This window comes from Loxodonta africana, chromosome 5 (assembly GCF_030014295.1).
Source record: "Loxodonta africana isolate mLoxAfr1 chromosome 5, mLoxAfr1.hap2, whole genome shotgun sequence".
Taxonomy (NCBI): domain Eukaryota; kingdom Metazoa; phylum Chordata; class Mammalia; order Proboscidea; family Elephantidae; genus Loxodonta; species Loxodonta africana.
The window spans coordinates 157907492-157925931 of record NC_087346.1 but is presented as its reverse complement, the minus strand read 5'-3'; the positions used below and the strand labels follow the sequence as shown (position 1 = coordinate 157925931).

The 18440-nt window shown below is 52.4% G+C and overlaps 1 protein-coding gene across 1 annotated transcript in view; it reads left to right on the top strand.

Moving 5' to 3' along the window:
• The first annotated feature begins 257 nt into the window (after positions 1-257).
• ZFYVE28 (zinc finger FYVE-type containing 28) overlaps positions 258-18440 on the top strand; it is a 127577-nt gene continuing 109394 nt past the window's right edge. Inside the window, exon 1 of the mRNA XM_064286150.1 lies at positions 258-344. Coding sequence (XP_064142220.1) covers positions 306-344 — 39 coding nt within the window. The 5' untranslated portion in view covers positions 258-305. The remainder of the gene's footprint in view (positions 345-18440) is intronic.

Here is an 18440-nt window from a genome sequence, read left to right as displayed (position 1 = left end):
GGGGGCTCGCGGCGCCTTCGCGCATGTGCTGCGCAGGCGGCCGAGACCGGCGGAGGCGCGGGCGGCGGGGAGCCGCGGGGAGCGCCGTGCGTGTCCGTTCGCCTGTCGGCCGGTCCGTCCGTCAGCGGGTCGGCGGGTCCGCCGGCGCCGCTGCCGAGCACCCTCCGGCCGCGCGGCGCCCGCACCTGCTGCCGCCGCCTGCACGGCGCCCGGGCTCCGCTCCCTCCGCCGTCCCGGGACCCCGAGCCGCCCGGGCGCCGCCGCCTGGGGAGGGCGCCCGCAGCCGGGCCGGGGCCAGCGCGGCGATGATGCACCGGTTCCGAAAGTGGCTGTACAAACCCAAGGTGAGTGCCCGGCCGGCGCCCCCCCTTGCAGCGCCCGGCGCCCCCCCTTGCAGCGCCCGGCGCCCCCCCTTGCAGCGCCCGGCGCCCCGGACCCAGCGCGCGGCCCTGCCCTCCCCGCCTGCGAGCCCCGAGCCCGCGACCCGCCGACTCCCCACCCCAGCCCCCGGCCTCCGCTCCGCGCCCCGACCGCCCTCGTCACTCAGCCCCCGAGGCGCCTCCGGCCCCCACCCCTCTCCTGAGACCGAGTCCTGGGGGGCTTGCGGCCCCCGCCTCGGCCAGAACGGCCCCTCTCCCGCGACCCCTCAGTCCTGGACGGTCCCCTCCTCGTGCCGCCGGGTCCCCGGCTCCGCAGGACCTCCCGCTTCTCCTGGGTCCGGGAAGGACCTGGCTGTCGCTCCTCCCAGCCCTCGTTCCCCTTCTGCCCCCCAACTATCCTGGGCCCGGGACGGACCCCCAACCCTCTCCGCGCCCCGGAACGGACCCTTCCCCACTTCGCCGGGTTTTGGAGGGGGTCCCCACCCCCTGCCCGGGCCAGGACGGGCCCCTCTTTGCGCCGTGTCCCGAGCGCACCTCCAGACCACTGTCCGGCCCTTCCTTCCCGATCCAGGACGGAGCCCCATCCTCGGCCCTGTCCCCATCCTCGTCTCCGTCCGGGTGAGTGGTCTGGGGCCCGCAGCCGCAGGGCAGCCAGAGGTGCGGCTCCCCACCCAGCGTCGGTGCCGGCGCCCCTCCTAGCGCCGCGGGGTCGGGGTCCGGCCGGCGCGCCCTGCGCCTCGGCGGCTGCGCCAGTCGCACTGCGGGAGCTGCGTCCCCGCCGCCCGCCCCGGGCTCGTGTCCGCCGCGACCACAGCTAGGCTGGCGCGGCGGTGCTGGGTCTGGGCAAGCGGGGCGCGGAGCCGCGGAGAGGCGGGACCCGGGATTGGGGCGCAGAGCCAGGGAGCGGCGGGACCCGGGATTGGGGCGCAGGGTCCGGGGGCAGCACGTTGGGGGCCGGCGCCGCGAGGGGGCCCCGGGGTTGGGGTCTTGGGAGGGAGAGTCGAAACTCGGGTGGGGTCTTTGCAACACCTGGGGCGGGAGCTCGACCAGCGCCGCGTCCCGGCACCTCGTGCGCCTCAGACCTCAGAGGCCGCTGCTTCGCCAACCCACAGAAAGGACTCTCCGGGCTTGATCACTTTTCTTGGTCTGGCATGTCAACCCCCCACCCCGTGGGCGATGTCCTAGGGAATGGGTTTCTTTAAATCCCGTGCCCTTCCGGTGCACCCATTCCTAACCAGCCCTAGAGCTTCCAGGGAGAGTTCAGAGAATCGAAGTGCTCGGGCTGCACGGACTTGGGGCTCTGGGAGTTCTCAGGGTGTTGGGTTGAGGGGATCCAGGGTTCCTCGGAGCCACTGTGCAGTCGGTGCTCCCCGGCGCTGTCGCCCAGGTGATGTAGTAGCTACTTTTAGCATTTCAGACTCCTCGGGGGTCCGTGTATCCCAGGGAGCCCCTGGTACTGGGTGTGGCTTGGGGCCTCCCTGCCCTTGGCGGGCCGCCCTCTGCCCTGCCCTCCCCTGCGGCAGTCCCTCCCTAGGCCCTGCCTGTGCCTCTGCGGGTCTGGGGGAGGGTGGCCACCTCTGTGCCGGGGCTGTGCACAGGAGTGGCTTTTGTTTGTGTGACCTTTTGTCACTGGTTAGGTGAAAACCAAGTCCACTTGTCAAAAGGTCATTTTGGGGGCCACAGCTGCGTTGTTTTCAACGACAAAAAGCAGTGGGCCGGCAGCAGAAAGGTGTTAAATAATATTCCCGCATCTCTGGGAAATGGTTCTGTCGGGGGTGCAAGGCACCGAGGTGGCGGTGGAAGAAGTGGCCTTGAGGGCTGTGTGTGGAATTATCCTCTTTATAGTGCTGGACGGGAAGGATAGGCAATTGTGGACACTCGCCTGCTGTCATCATTAGCTGCATAACTTCAGTTTAGACAAAAAGCTTTAAAAGTGGAACATGATACCCTTGTGGTGGTGCCTGAGGATTAAGAAGTGTGCGGCTAGTTTGCCCTCTTCACAGGCAGCCTCATGCCAGCCAGCTCCCGGGGCTGACCCCAGCAAAGTGGAGAGCTGGGGAATCAACCAATACTCCTGGTAATGCACCCCAAAACCGTGTGTTCCAGAAGGCAGGGAATGGTATTTCGCCTGTGGTTGTTAGTTGCCTTGGAGTCCTAGAACTGCCCTGTAGGGTGTTCCAGGCTGTGACCTTTCGGAAGCAGAGTGCCAGGCTTGTCTTCTGAGGGACCTCTGGGGTCGCATTCGAACCGCCAGCCTTTCAAGCTGGTAATTGAGCGCTTAACCATTAGGCCACCCGGGGACTCGTCTAGAGCTCTCCTTTTCTTCACTGTGACTTCTCTTCATATTGTCCGATGTTTGTCACTGACCCTGGACTTGACATCTAGCTCTGTCTCAGATCTCTGTGTCTGTGGTCAGTCTGAGTTTGGACATTTCTCATTTGAGCTCAGTCCTTGGAGTCAGGTATCTTGATTGTTTGAAGGCTTGGGGTATGTTTGATCACTGGGGTAGCCTTTCATTTTTCAAATCAAAGCTGCGATTTTTGCTTCAGTTTATGAACTGACTCTCAGGGTTCCCCTTCCTGTCTAATTGAACACATTTTGGCACAAGTAAGCACCCAGTCAGTCCTGGGACGGTTCTGGGCTTGAGACAGTCCAAGTGTTAAATGTCGGCGTGGGAGGGGTCTGGGGGAGATTGTTGCCCACAGTGAAGATTTTTTCTTTTTGCTTTTGTTTTTCGATAGCTATACATTTCAAACGGCATTCTTGATTCAATCCCTGCTCTGGCTCAAAGCTGAACACTGAGCTGTTTGTTCCTTACAATGCGGTTGGAAATATTCTGGAACAAAAGATATTATTCGTTGTTCCCATAGTCCTAAAAAAGGGATTGGAAATGCTTAAAAATATTCTTACATGACACTTACATTTTTTGATATCTGAATCATTAATAACTACCAAAGTTGAGAAAAAAAAAAACCCAGCACCCCGATGTATAATACAACATTTTAACATTAAAATGACATTTGTAAATTATTATACTTCCATTTATTTTCTTTAAATCAGTCTTTCAAATACCAGCCTGGTTTTTCTTCATGTGTTATCCTGGCTGGGAACGTCACACGGAAAAGGCAGTTAATGGGACCCTTGCTTTTTTCTGTTTGCTTGCCTAGCCTCAGCACTGGGGCTGGGGAAACACTTTTTTGCTTTTCTTCACTATAAACCCTTCCCAAGAAAGTTGTTGTTTGTCGCCTTGGAGCAGAGTCTGACTCAAACGGCAGCCAGACGTGTTACAGGGCAGAACTGCTCCATGAGGTTTTCTTGGCTGTAATCTTTACAGAAACGGATTGTCAGGGGTTTCTTTCGTGGTGCTGCTGGGTGGGTTCAAACCACGAGCCTTTAGGTGAGCAGTCCAGTGCTAACGGTTTGCCCCACCCAGGGACCTTTTCTAAGAAACAGTCGATGCCTTATAACGGTGAAGCATTTTGGTAGAGTTGGTGTCCTCGTCTTGAACAGAAGTATCAATGCTTGTGTTTCCCCCTCGGCGGCGGATTTCTGATTTGAGCTACTAGGGATGCCATCTCTGGTGATGGGGCGGTGCCTGCGGAGGCTAAGATCTGGGCATAGGGCGAGGGACCTCCAGGCTGTTCCGTGATAGCCCTGGATGAATTTGCACTTTCTGCCCTGGACAGGGAAGTGATCCCTGCTGGGTGATGCTGTCCATGGAGGGCCAGGTCTGGTGGGGGCGGATTATGTGCTCAGCCGCGTGCTGAAGGAAGAGCTCTCTGCGCACACGGCGCTTCTGCGTGGGGGTCATCAACCCTCCTGGCTCCCTATCTGCAGGGGAACGTTCTTCTCAATACAGGGCTGCACTGAGGCGTGGTTCTCTGGTCACTTCTGCAAACATTCTGAGTTCAAAGTAGAGGTGAAATGACCTTTGCAGAGAGAAGCCTGAGTGACTTCCTAGGTGTGTTTTTTTTTTAAAGAAGAGCCCCCAAGGTTTGAGGAATCTTACTTGCTGTTACTGGGTGCAAACTGAGATGGGGTGTTTTGTGGAAACCTGGAAGCCCTATGCGTGGAACTTTCTGCCCATTACTATTGAGGCAACGCAGCCAGCTGCAGCTGGTAGGGGGTTGAGAGCTACACTAAGGTCCCCCCTGGTTTTCATGGTCCTAGCCTATTCTGCCATCGGCCGTCACGTGGAACCCCCTGGCGGTGGCCAGCCCTCTGCATCCTGGCACAATTCGCCAAGGGGACAGTCACCTGGACGGGCAGTGTCAGATGGGGCTGCTTATGTATTAAACCAGCAGGTCCCAAGGTGGAAGGGGAAGGCCTGGGTCTGTACACGCGTGGCCCCCAACGTGCATAGATGTGTGCTCCTCTGGTCTCTTCTTTCAGGGCTCCTGATGGCCAAGGTTGAGGGATGATCGCACAGATGACAGAGACCTCTAGAAATACAGCTGCAGCGTCAGTAGCCCCTGAGGCTCAGAGCACTCTCCAGCAGAGGTGATTGACACGTGGGCTTCCTACAACCTGGTCCTGCCGGCGGGGGGATCTGGACTGGAGACTGACCTGTGTGAGGGGACCGCCAGCATGTGCCGTGATGTCCCCATCCAGCCTCTCCGGCTCCCCCACACAGATAAATGAGCTGTGTCCTTCCACAGTAGTGTGTTGGCACACTGGGCCAGGGACAGCCACTGATGGAGGTGTCCGTGATCTTAGTGCAAAATTCTACCCGGATGCCAAGTCATTACATTTTTAAAAATAATAGGCGTTATTTTTTAGTGCAGCTTTAGGCTTCCAGAAATACTGAGCAGAAAGTACAGAGTTCCCATATACTCCATCTTGCCTGGCTCACGGCTTCCCCTGTTTTTTTTTTTATTGTGGTAAGTATATAGATAACAGAACATTTGCCATTTCTACAGTCTTAACGTGTACAATTTAGTGAAGTTAATTACATTCATCATGCTGTTCACCCATCACCAGTAGGACTTGCCGAATTTTTCCATCACCCTTCAGAGTCCCTGATCTTAGCACATCAGGTTCTTGTGGTACGTTTGTTACAGCAATGAATCGGTGTTGACTCATGATTGTAACTAACGTCTGCAGTCACGTTGTGTGGCCCGTGGGCTTTGACAAATGCATGACGTCATGTGTCCCCTGTGACAGTGTCCTGCAGAACAGTGTCACTGCCCTGAAGGCCCCCCCACGGCAACCACTGGTCTTTTCACTGCCTCTGGAGATTTGCTTTTCTAAGCTATTCCTTTTCAACGGCAAAGCTCTAGCTGCCAAGATGCGGCTGATACTGTCCTTGGCGAGCTCGTGGAAGCCAGTGACACTTGGCCAGGGTCGACTCCCTGTCCCCGGGGTGCCTGGGTGGGCAGGACTCTGGGCGTCCTGGAGGGATGCTCGGGGTGCTGAGTCACAGCGGGGTGGTGTCAGGCCTGGCTGGCCTGTCCATGGCTGCAGGACGGGGATTCCCTGAAGCCACAGGCGCCTGGTTCCTGGCAGAGCTTGGTGGGTGCTGGGGCCCTGGGGCTCCTCCCCCCTTGATTCCCACAGAAAGCCTTCCTTTAGATACATTTATCCCTTTGGGCAGTGGGCTGGGAGTCTTTGTCTCTTAGGGTGGTTTTGTAGACTCTACCCCGACCTTTTAGCACGTGCTCCTTGGTCCCCAGGTGTTACTTGATTTTCACTTGTGGTTGGGGTGGCGGGTGCGGGTGATGTTTGCAGGTGGACGGAGCAGAGGCTGAGCCTTAAGCAGGGAGGGCGCCCCTCGCTGTCCGTGTTGCCTCTGATGTCATCACTTAGGGCAGACGGTTTACAGTCAAAGCTGTTTCTTTACTGGAAATGTTTGCTATGGTTTCTGTTAAATAGGCCAGTCCTAAGCAGGGAGTCGTAAGCTTCACGTAGTCAACATTGGTCTCGACAGCGTCCAGTGGGCGGGTGTGCGTGGGAAGGGCACCCAGGGCCTTGGTGAGCGGGACAGCTGCTGCGGGCCCCATGTCCTGCCCCATGCTCTGAGTGAGGATCATTTTAGGTAATGTTCTTCTTCCCTAAGAGGAGAGGAGAGTGATTTCAGAGTGTGTTAGTGTACAGCTTGAGTGGCCGTGAATCCCAGGACACCAGATGTGTTGGCTCCGAGGGTGTGAAAATGCACATTGAAGACCCACACGGGTGACCTCCCGGCCATCTGTGCTGTAAACGTGGGAGCCGTGGGCTCATCTTGTTTGAGCTGACCGAGTTATGTATCTGCAGCTCTTCAACGGTGCCCCGTGTGCCTGTGCAGGGGGGATAGCAGCGATCTGTTCCAGGCCAGAGACAAATTAGTACGTAGAGTGCGGTGGGGTTTAAGTGTTTCTCCCCGTTTCGTTATTGTCCCAAACCTTCGCTACCTGCTATGGCTTATGTGTCTAAATAGTCTCAGAGCCCAAGTGTGTTTAGCTTCCTGGAGCCATCACAAGTCACCGTGATCCCTCCGAAGCTCTAGGGGAGGATTCTTTCTGGCTCCTGGTGGCTCCTGGCGACTCTGGCGGCTTCTGGTGCTCCTTGGCTGTGGGCACTTTACATGGCCATCTCCTCTGGCGTCTGTGTCCAGATTTCTCCCTTCTGAGAAGGACACCAGTCAAGCAACTTGGGGCCTATCCTAACCCAGTATGACCTCATCTTAACGTGACCGCGTCTGCAGAGACACTGTTTCCAAATCAGGGCGCGTTCGTAGACTTGGTATTGTGGTTCTGGGTGGACACGAGTTTTGGGGGGTTCTATTCAACCTAGTACACCAGGCCAGGGCAGCAGGGGCTTCCGTGGCGAGGTCTGGGTGGGACTTCTCACACCATCCCTTCCCAGCACTGTGACTCGGTTTCCTTATCTGCCAGGTGGTGGTAATGGGAACTGCCTCCTGGAATTGCTGTGAGCATTTCTACAGAAGGCTTTCCTTAGCTCAGAGTCATGGCTCAGCAAGTGAGAGCCGGCAGTGTCAGCAGAGTTCGGAGGCTGTGTTAGAAGTGGCAGGACGGATCCCAGAATCAGCTATCTCGTCATTTGGGGTTTGGTATGAGTATTTCACGGAGCCCCAGAGGTCATCATGGCTTCCACTTATCTCATTCCCCAGGTCGATTTGAGGGTGAAAGGGTCTCTACAGATGCATCCAGCCCACTCCCTTTTTTAGTGGAGTGCTAGAAGTCCCTGGATGGCGAAGCACTTGGCTACTGTCTTAGTTATCCAGTGCCGCTATAACAGAAATACCACAAGTGGATGGCTTTAACACAGAAATTGATTTTCTCCCAGTTTAGGAGGCTAGAAGTCTGAATTCAGAGCACCTGCTCTAGGAAAAGGCTTTCTCTCACCCTTGGCTCTGGGAGAAGGTCCTTGTCTCTTCAGCTTCTGCTTCCTGGTTCCTTAGACATCTCCATGTGTCTTCACATCTGTCTTCCCGTACCTCTGCTCTGCTTGCTTGTTTAATCTCTTTTGTATCTCGAAAGGGATTGATTGAGGATACACTGTACACTAATCCTGCCTTATTAACATAACAAAGACAACCCATTCCCAAATGGGATTATAACCATAGGCATACAGGTTAAGATTTACAACACATTTTTGGGGGTCATAATTCAATCCATAATAGTATTGAAAGGTTGGCAGTTTGAATCCATCCAGAGGTGTCTTGGGAGACAGGTCTAGCGATCTGCTTCTGAACGTCCACAGCCATTGAAAACCCTTTGGATCAGAATTCTACTCTGAAGCACGTGGGGTCGCCATAAGTTAGAATCAGCTTGGTTTTTTTTTAGGTGTCAGTTGTGCAAATGGACCCTGACTCAGGATACCTCCGGCATCCCGAAGGGCCCAGTTACAAATACTAGTGATGAATTATAACAATGCTGCTCTGTGAGCCCTCCTGAGGGGAGACGCTGCTGTGTGCTCACCCGCCATGGGGGCACCTGCCTCCACTGCTATTGGGAGGGACGGGCTGAGTTCTGGCCATGGTGGGCAGCACTGGAGTCCATCATGTCAGGCTTGGCCCCTAAACCTCTCATGTGACCCTCCGTGGCCTCTGTCCCTGCTTTGTGTCCAGATGCCTGGGATTCCGTTGCAGCTCCAAGGCCACGGTGGTGGTGGAGGCACGATGGAGAAGGGGCTAAAGCCCTAAGTGACAACGTAGAGTGCATTCATTTTCCCAGGCTGCCGACCCCTAGTGCACTGTGATGTGAGGGTGGAGTAAGCTGGTGAAATGAATTTCTTTATGCCTTTAGCCTTGGTTCTTTGGAAAACCAGCTTGAGAGACTTTTCTCCTAAACCCTAAGGAGTTACCTTTGCCCTCATTTTCTACCCCAGAGGGTTTGTTACTTTTATACAGGTTGGTTGACATTTCTTGGGCAAACCGTAAACAAGTTGAGTTTTTGTCTGGCTCTGGGCTGCAGCCTGCCCTGTGATTGGTCTATTTTACGCACCTTGCAGGGATTGGTCAATACACCCATGCGAATGAAGTGACTATGTACTACTATGCAAATGAAATGTCTGTGACCTACTGAGAGGGTCAGTTTGTGGCCCCTGCTAGGAGAGACCATCCCTTGATATTGACAAGAAGTTTTATATACACAACCAGCCCTGCAGAGTTTTAGGAGAAAGAAAAAAGCTGGAGGAAGCAGAAGGAAGAAAAAAGAGAAGCAGCAGAGAGAGAGAGAGAGAAAGAGAAAGGAGGCGAGGAATCTGCTAAAAGAGATGTAACATGGTCAAGGGCTGTAACGCGGAAGACAGCTAGAGGCTCGGAAGGGGCCCAGCAGCAGAGCTGGTGGCGACAGATGGCAGGGATGACAGGAGGCCTGTCCTGAGGATCCGAGGGGAGCCTGTCCTCGGGACCGAGGGAGGGGAGCCAAGAGAGCTGTCTTGCACTGAAGAAGGGAGACTTCATCTATGTGCTTCCTGATCCGGACCCTGAGTTGTAGCCTGTTGATTGTGATTTTGAGTTGTACGCTATTCCTTAATAACCCACACAACTGTAAGCACAGCTGGTGAGTTCTGCGGGACATTGCAGCCAGTTGCCGAACTCACAGCCCGGGGGGCAGGGGGCAGGAGAGTGGCTGGGGTCAGAGATGGAGTGGTACAGCAGCTGGGAGAATGTGGAAACCTGGGATGTACTTGGCCTCTGCCTCACAGGAGTTGGCTTTGTGCCGACTCTTATACTTGAAGTTATTTGTGTAGTTACGGCACTGAGGTTTGGGTCGTTGGCTGACATTTAGTCTATCCTGGTGTGGGGTCCCTGGGTGTGGCAAATGGTTAACGCACTTGGCTGCTGATCGAAAGGTTGGAGGTTCAAGCCCACCCAGAGGCACCTTGGGAGAGAGGCCTGGTGATCTGCTTCTGAAATGTCACGGCCTTGAAAACCCTGTGGAGCACGGTTCTATTCTCACACACATGGAGTCACCTCGAGTTGGAATCTATTTACTGGCAACTGGCAACTGACAACAACAAATGTATCCTGTGAAGTGACTGGGGGGTGCAGATGGTTAATGTGCTCAGCTGCTAACCAAAAGGTTGGAGGTTGGAATCCACCCAGAAGCACCTTGGAAGAAAGGCCTGGCAATCTACTTCTGAGAAATCAGCCACTGAAAACCCTGTGGAGCACGGTTCTACTCCGACACATGTGGGGTTGCCAGCCATTGGAGGCTGCCAACAGCAGCTGGTAATGTACCCTGTTTTACAAAAGTCTCAGGGACGGCACGAAACTTGCTGGAGGCCACACAGCCAGGAAGAGGCAGAGCTGGGTTTTAAACTCGGGTCTGTCTGCTGAGCTGGGAATGTCAGTTGCCATCTCTCTTGCGCAGGAAGGAACGTAGCCATCATGACTTCCTCCACCTGAGTCTTATTTCGTGAAGCGATCACGTCTGTACTTTGCACAGTGGATTGCAAAGGAACTTCGATATTGATGGCCCATTCAAGTGTTTGAAGGAGAAAGACAAAAAGGAATTTTTTTTTTTAAACTGTCTGAATAGATTAAACAGAAGTAGAATAGAACCTTTTGTATTATGGTAATTTATGTAGAGGAATTGGGTAGATGAATGGACTGATTTTTTCTTCTCACAGTAAGTATTTTGAAGCTCTTCCATTTCTCATTGTTTTCGTGCAGGGTGGAGGCGGGGGGGGGGTCGGATGTCCTTGAGTGGGGCTCCCTCTGTGGCTGGTGAGGGGGTCCTCTGGAGCACTCAAGTCTCTGTCGTGGGCAGGTAAGGTTGCTGACCTTTCTCCTCTGACCGTGTCTCCTGCCACTTGCCGCACTCCCATTTGGGGATGGTAATTTTAGGGCAATCTTTCTTTTTCTTTGGATTTTCAGTTTTTGAGAATGTTTCCAATAAAGGAATGTTGTAATTATAAAAAAAAAAAAAGTCCAAAAGCAGACTCAACACTTAAGCTTTAGATACAATTAAGAATTGTGGCGTTTGGAGAGGTTATGAGATCGTCAAGGTCCCCGGGTAGCCCAGTTTGTGCTTGACTCCTAACGTAAAGGTTGGCAGTTGGAACCTTCCCACCCAGTCTGTTCGCTTACATTTAGACCATCCTGATACACCCTGTGGAGTCCCTGGGTGCTGCAGATGGTTAATGCATTTGGCTGCTAACCAAAAGGTTGGAGGTTCGAGTCCACCCAGACGCGCTTCGGAAGAAGGGCCTGGTGACCTGCTTCCGTAACGATTATAGCTAAGAAAACCTTATGGAGCAGAGTTCTACTCTGTAACTCATGAGGTTCCTGTGAGTTGGAATCGACTTGGTGGCGACAGGTTTGCTTTGGTTTTGGTATGAGATAATTAAAGCCAAACCCCTTGATATCGAGCTAATTCCAACTCATAGCAACGCTATAGGACAGAGTAGAGCTGTCCCATAGGGTTTCTAAGGAGTGGCCAGTGGATTCGAACTGCCGAACTTTTGGTTAGCAGCCGAGTTCTTAACCACTGTACCACCAGGGTATGAGATAAACCTGAACCAAACCAAACCCGTTGCCGTCGAGTTGATTCCAACTCATAGCGACCCTATAGGACAGAATAGAACTGCTCCATAGAGTTTCCAAGGAGTGCCTGGTGGATTCTAACTGCTGACTTTTTCGTTAGCAGCTGTAGCAGTTAACCACTATGCCACCAGGGTTTCTGGGTATGAGATGGTCAAGTGGAAAGATGTTTGACAGCTGAGAAAAAGATACTCAGGACAGTGTTTCTTGTAGCGTGTGGGGTTCTGGGGCCTGACAGCTAATTTCAGGGCCCTTTGGAAACAGCTGCTGTTAACCCCGAATGACCTGAGTCTCCTTGCGCAGGTAACCCATCACCTGTAGGAGTGGGCCCCTTCTACCAGGAGCCCCCTGACAGCCCTGCCACTGCTGCGCCTCCATCTTTAGGCTTCCAGAAGGGAGTGGGGAGACCTCTGTGTGTCTGGGATCTGATCATGAGGGGGTTAATTCCCTCAAATTTCTAATGCCGAACTTCACCTGCGGGTACCTGGTAAGATTCGAGGCTTCACTCGTCCTCACAGGGCAACGGGTCATAACAATTGGGGGGACTGGGGGAAGCCTTGGGGGGCTGTTGGAGCAGGTGGGTGTGAGCCTGAGCCAGAGCTCAGAACTTGGACAGGAGTGATGTTGGAGCTGGTATTTGAGAGATAGGCAGTGGTCAGAAGAGCAAGGGGAGGGCACACCCCACAAAGAAGGATATGAGCACAAGTGGGGGATCCGAGGGCCAAGGGAGGCCGTATGCCTGGAACTCGGGGGACAGATGGGGGTGGCTGCAGATAGAAGGACCATATGTCAGGGGTGGTGGGCCTGCCTGTGGCATTGTCTGAGGACAGTGGGGGGCATGATGGGATCAGATCTGCTGTGGGGGGGTCCCTCCTGGCCTTCTGGGGGGAGCAGACTGGAAGCTGGGACAGGTGAGAAAGCTGTGGCAGTAACTGAGCCAGAGGAGGGTGGTTGGTGATTCTGGGATGGAGAGAAATGGGAGGATGGGGCCTGGAGTGGGCGGAGGCCTGGGCAGGCCTGGTGTGGCCCAGGTAGGGGAGGTGGCTTTGGGGTTCTTTTTGCATGGTGGGGAGCACAGGGCCAGGAGTGGGGAGGACGGGGGGACAGGGGGTCCAGTTCTGAAATGTCATGTTCAGTGGGCTGCAGAACATCCACGTGGAGTTGAAAGGAAAGGATGGTAGATCAAGGGAAGTCGACCTCCCCACTTTACCCATTGCTGTCGATTGAGTCGGTTCTGACTCACAGTGACCTTATAGGACAGAGTAGAGCTGCCCCATAGGGTTTCCAAGGAGCGCGTGGTGGATTCAAACTGCCGACCTTTTGGTTAGCAGCCACAGTTCTTAACTACTGCACCACCAGGGCTCTCTCTCAGCTTTGGGTACCCAGAAATGTTGGATACAGTGTACACAAATGATTTTTTAATTCCTGAGATGGCAAGAGAGAAGGAGGTATCCCCAAGCACCAGAAACAAAGAGGGACCCAAAAGCTAGAGCTGAGTGTGGTGGTGGGTACAACTTACCTATGACTGCCAGAAACCACCCTGTACTCTGTGCTTCAAACTATTGCCCTCTTATTTGCACACTATTCTGTGGGTCAGCCTGCTGGGCTGGGCTCACCTGGGCGGTGCTTCTGCTGGTCTCTTCTGGGCTCAGTCCTGCGGCTGCAGTTGGCTAATGGCATGGCTGAGCGGGGTGCTCCACTGTGGCCTCACTAACACATCTAGTGGTTGGTGCCACTGCCTTTGGGCCCCTCTCTCCCCTGGCCTCTCATTCTATAGGAGGCTGAGTTGAGATTTTTAACATGATGGTCTCAGGGCAGCGAGAGGGCGGGAATGGACATCTGAGGCCAGCTTGGAAGTCATTTCCACTGTATTCACAGAGTCACCGTATTCACAGTATACAAGGGGAAGGGCGGTCAGCTCCTGTTCTTGGTGGTGGGAGCAGCAAAGTCACATCGCAAAGGGCATTAAGGGTACAGGAGGAAATGCTGCAGCTGTTGTTGGAACTGGGTTGAATGGTTGAAAGTGGAATCAGTGACCTGGAAGATGGGTCTGAGGAAATCACCCAGCAGACACAACAGGGAAATAAAGAGAAATTATGATAGGCTCTGAGACGTGGAGGGTGGGATGAGAAGGTTCAAAATGCATCTGATGGGACTTCCGGAAGGAGAGACCAGAGAAAAAGGCAGTTTCAGAACTCAGGCTGAGAGTTTTCCTGGGTTGATGAAGATTCAAATTCAGCAAGCATAAGTCCCAAACAGGATTGTTGTTGTTAGTTGGCATTGAGTCGGCTCCTGCTCATGGTGAGTGTCATAGATTGGATAGCGTCCCCCCAAAATATGTGTCAACTTGGTTAGACCACGATTCCCAGTGTTGTGTGGTTGCCCTCCATTTTGTGATTTTCCTATGTGTTATAAATCATAATCTCTCCCTGTGGTTAAAGAAGATTAGGGTGGGATGTAACACCCTTGCTCAGATCACATCCCTGATTCAATGTAAAGGGAGTTTCTCTGGGGTGTGGCCTGCACCACCTTTTATCTTACAAGCGATAAAAGGAAAGGGAAGCAAGCAGAGAGTTGGGGACCTCACACCAGCAAGAAAGTAGTCCTGGGTGCAGAGCGCATCCTTTGGACCTGGGGTTCCTATGTAGAGAAGCTGCTAGTCCAGGGGAGGATTGATGACAAGGACCTTCCTCCATAGCCAACAGAGAGAGAAAGCCTTCCCCTAGAGCTGTTACCCTGAGTTTAGACTTCTAGCCCACTGTACTGTGAGGAAATAAATTTCTCTTTGTTAAAGCCACCTACTTGTGGTATTTCTGTTATAGCAGCACTAGATGATTAAGACAGCGGCTTTATGTATAACAGAACGAGATGTTGCCCGTCTTCATGATTGTTGGTATGTTTTGAGTCCATTGTTGTGGGTATGCTGTCAATCCATCTCATGGGGGGTCTCCCTTGTTTTCAGTGACCCTCTACTTTACCAAACACGATGTCTTTTTCTGGCAATTGGTCTTTCCTGATGATGTGTCCAAAATAAGTGAGTCAATATTGCCATCCTCACTTCAAAGGTGCATTCTGGTTGTATTTCTTCTAAGACTGTTTTGTCCATCCTTTTTGCAGCCAGTGGTATATTCAGTATTCTTCACTAGCACCACAGTTCACGTGCATCAACTCTTCTGCCTCCCTTTCTTATTATCCACCTTTTGCAGGCGACTGGAAAGACCAAGGCTTGGGTCAGATGCACCTTGGTCATCAAAGTGACATCTTTGCTTTTTAAAACTTTAAAGAGGTCTTTTGTAGCAGATTTGCCCAAACAGGATTCATGATCCTAAATACACAGCTGGACACATCACAGTGAAACTGCAGAGCATCAGCGTCCTAGGGGCCCGAGGGGAAAGGCCAGTTACCTCCCAGGGATCACAGCTGGACCGGCTACGTACCTGCACTGTCCCCGGAAGACCGTGGAGTGAGATTTCAGGGGCCAGAGGGAGCTGAGAGCTAACCCTCAGCACAGCGTGCTGGGCTAAACTGCGCTGTTGTTCACAAGAGAGAATGAAATGGAAGGCAGTTTTAGACAAAGACAAAAAAGTAACCACCCCCAAACCCTTGCTGAAGAAGTTCTGGGAAACTTACTCGAAAAGGAAAATCAAAGTCAGAAGGAAGGCGTGGGAGGCCAGAAGCAGTGGAGGTACTGACGTTGGTGAGTGTGTGGGCAAATTGAAACAAGGGTTGACTGTACAGGCGGATAAGAACGATGATGGTGTCAAGAGCAGCCTCAAAAACAGGTGAATGGAAACACGGGGGAATAAGAACTGGAAGGGAGGCGGTCAGAGCTAGCTTCAAGGTCTTCGATGATTGGGACGAGACCTAAGATGTTGGCTGACTTCAGACCATGAGTTAAGCGTGTGAGTTAACAGCGGGCACCACCCGTTGGCGTTGAGTTGGTCCTGACTCACGGCAACCTCGTGTGGTTCGGAACAGAGCTGTGCTGCATGGGCTTTTCAAAGGCTGTGGTATTTCGGAAACAGATCACCAGGCCTTTCTTCCAGCGCACCTCTGGGTGGTTTTGAACCACCAACCTTTCAGTTAGTAACCAATTGCTTATCTGTTTGCACCACCCAGGGACCACCACACAGGGTGAACACTAGAATAACAGACATAGAATGAATAACTTCCAGACCAGGCAATGAGGAAAAAGACAAGAAAGAAAATGATCAAACTAATCAAAAGAAGGAAAGGGGGAAGGAGGAAAAGAGCAACCAAGCAAAAGCACAGTAAATCAAACACAAAAATTCAAGCTGTAGAAATAACTGCAAATATATCTGCACTCCAAGTAAATACAAACGGAGTAAGCCCACTGATCAGGGACCGGGGTTGGATTTCAAGAGTCCAATTGTGTGCTGTTGACAAGCAGTGATGTTCATTTAAACAGCTTCTACAGAAAGGTTGAATGAAACGAACCAGAAAAAGATAGGCCTGGCAATTTCTTACCAAAAGCAGGGGATCAGCTCTGTGCTAATGTTAGCTAAAGAGGCAGCCGCACTGAGAGCTCGGAAGCAAAACATCGTGTGTTTTCCCACAGGGAAGGACCCTGTCAAGCAGAGCTCATGGCTTCCTGTCACTGGCTGGGTTTCCAGGAAGCAGCCGCTATGAGGGAGATTTGCCTGCAGGGAGTTTGTGGGGGAGGCTTTTTGGGAAGGAAGAGAAGGGAAAGAAGCAAGATTGGGCAAAGGGAGAAGATGGACTGTAATGAAGTCACAACAAAGGATTCGGCTGGCCCTGAGGCCGCGGGAGCTGGGCTGGCCCTTCAGAGCCGCCCCAAGCTGGGTCCAGGTGGCCGGGCCTTTCCACTCTGCGTGGACCGGTCATGGTTGTGGCTGCCCATGGAGAGCTCTCTGGGCAAGCAGTCTTCCTCAGCAGAGGGCAGTTCCCAGGAGGCTGGTTACAGAACTGTCCGCCCACGATACTCCTGGCAGACGGTGCGGAGTCATTCGGTGCTGGGTGCAGGGGCGTCCCCTGGCAGTGGCGTCCGCACGCCAGCGTTAATTTCTCAGCAGCCCCGCCGTGATGCCTCTAACTGCCCGGCAGCCACGTGTCGGCCCTCTGTTTTCTGGATAGGACTGAGAGCTTCTTGAAGAAGGGCCGTAGCTGGTTCCACACCTGGTGGGTGGTTAATAAGTGCTGTGTTGTTGTTAGTTGCTGTCAAGTCGGCTCTGATCCACGGTGGCCTAATATGTAACAGAGGAAACATTGCCTGGTCCTGCACCATCTTCATGATCGTGGGTATGTTTAATTCCCTTGTTGTGGCCATTGTGTAGTGCCTTCCACCCTAGGGGACTCATCTTCCAGCACTGTATCAGACAGTGATCTGTTGTGATCCATTAAGTTTTCATTGGCTAATTTTGGGAATTCTGGAATGGGAATTCCAGAACACTTAATTGTCATCATTAGGAATCTGTACATGGATCAAGAGGCAGTCATTCGAACAGAACAAGGGGATACTGGGTGGTTTAAAGTCAGGAAAGGTGTGTGTCAGGTGTGTATCCTCTCACCGTACCTATTCAATCTGTGTGCTGAGCAAAGAATCCAAGAAGCTGGACTATATGAAGAAAAGCAGGGCATCGGGATTGGAGGAAGACTCATTAACAACCTGCGTTATGCAGATGACACAACCTTGCTTGCTGAAAGTGAAGAGGACTTGAAGTACTTACTAATGAAGATCAAAGACCACAGGCTTTAGTATGGATTACACCTCAACACACAAAAAAATAAAAATCCTTGCAACTAGACCAATGAGCAACATCATGATAAATGGAGAAAAGATTGAGGTTGTCAAGGATTTCATTTTACTTGGATCCACAATCAACAGCCATGGAAGCAGCAGTCAGGAAATCAAAAGACGCATTGCTTTGGGCAAATCCTCTGCAAAAGACCTCTTTAAAGTGTTGAAAAGCAAGGATGTCACCTTGAAGACTAAGGTGCGCCTGACCTAAGTCACGGTGTTTTCAATCGCCTCATATGCACGCAAAAGCTGGACGATGAATAAGGAAGATTGAAGAAGAATTGACGCCTTTGAATTGTGGTGTTGGCAAAGAATATTGAATATGTCATGGACTGCCAAAAGAATGAACGAATCTTTCTTGGAAGAAGTACAACCAGAATGCTCCTTAGAAGCAAGGATGGTGAGACTACGTCTCATGTACTTTGAACATGTTATCAGGAGGGATCAGTTTCTAGAGAAGGACATCATGTTGGTAAAAGTCAGCAAAAAAGAGGGAGACCCTCAACTAGATGGACTGACATAGTGGATCCAACAATGGGCTCAAGTATGGCAACAATAGTGAGGATGGTGCAGGACTGGGCAGTGTTTTGTTCTATTGTGCATGGGGTTGTTGTGAGCCAGAACTGACTCGACAACACCTAACAACAAGAACAACAACAACAAATTTTTGGAAATAGATTACCAGGCCTTTCTTTTTAGCCTGTCTTAGTCTGAAAGCTCTGCTGAAACCTGTTGACCGTGGGTGACCCTGCTGGTATGTGAAATACCAGTGCCGTAGCTTCCAGCATCACGGCAGCATGTAAGCCCAGCACAGTAGGACAAGCTGCAGATAGATGGTGGGTTCATAAATATTAACCAATAAATATTGTTGAATTAGGTGTTTAGCGCTGTGTAAATGAGAAGTGAATTTTTAAAAAAATCGTTTTCTTCCAGATGTTTAATATAACATATACAAAGTCTCCGTGCATTTGTGGAGGAAGAGATGTCACGTGTGGATCTTGGTGTCTGCTGATACACACAGACGGGACCCCAAGCGTGAGGGACGTCTCAGGCCTACGAAATCTCCGCTCCATTCGGAGTCTGTTCATTCTTTCACGGTATTAATAGTTTTAGACTTTTGCGTTAGCTTTGAAATGAAGGTAAAATGAGCAGTGACACTTCCTGAGGTAGACCTGTGTTCTGGTGACCTCATCCTCACGGGACCTCCTCATAACCCTGGAGGCAAGCTCTGAGGAGCCCATGATTGCTGTTCGCAGAAGCCTGCACCACCCAATGGCTGCTGTGTGCAGGA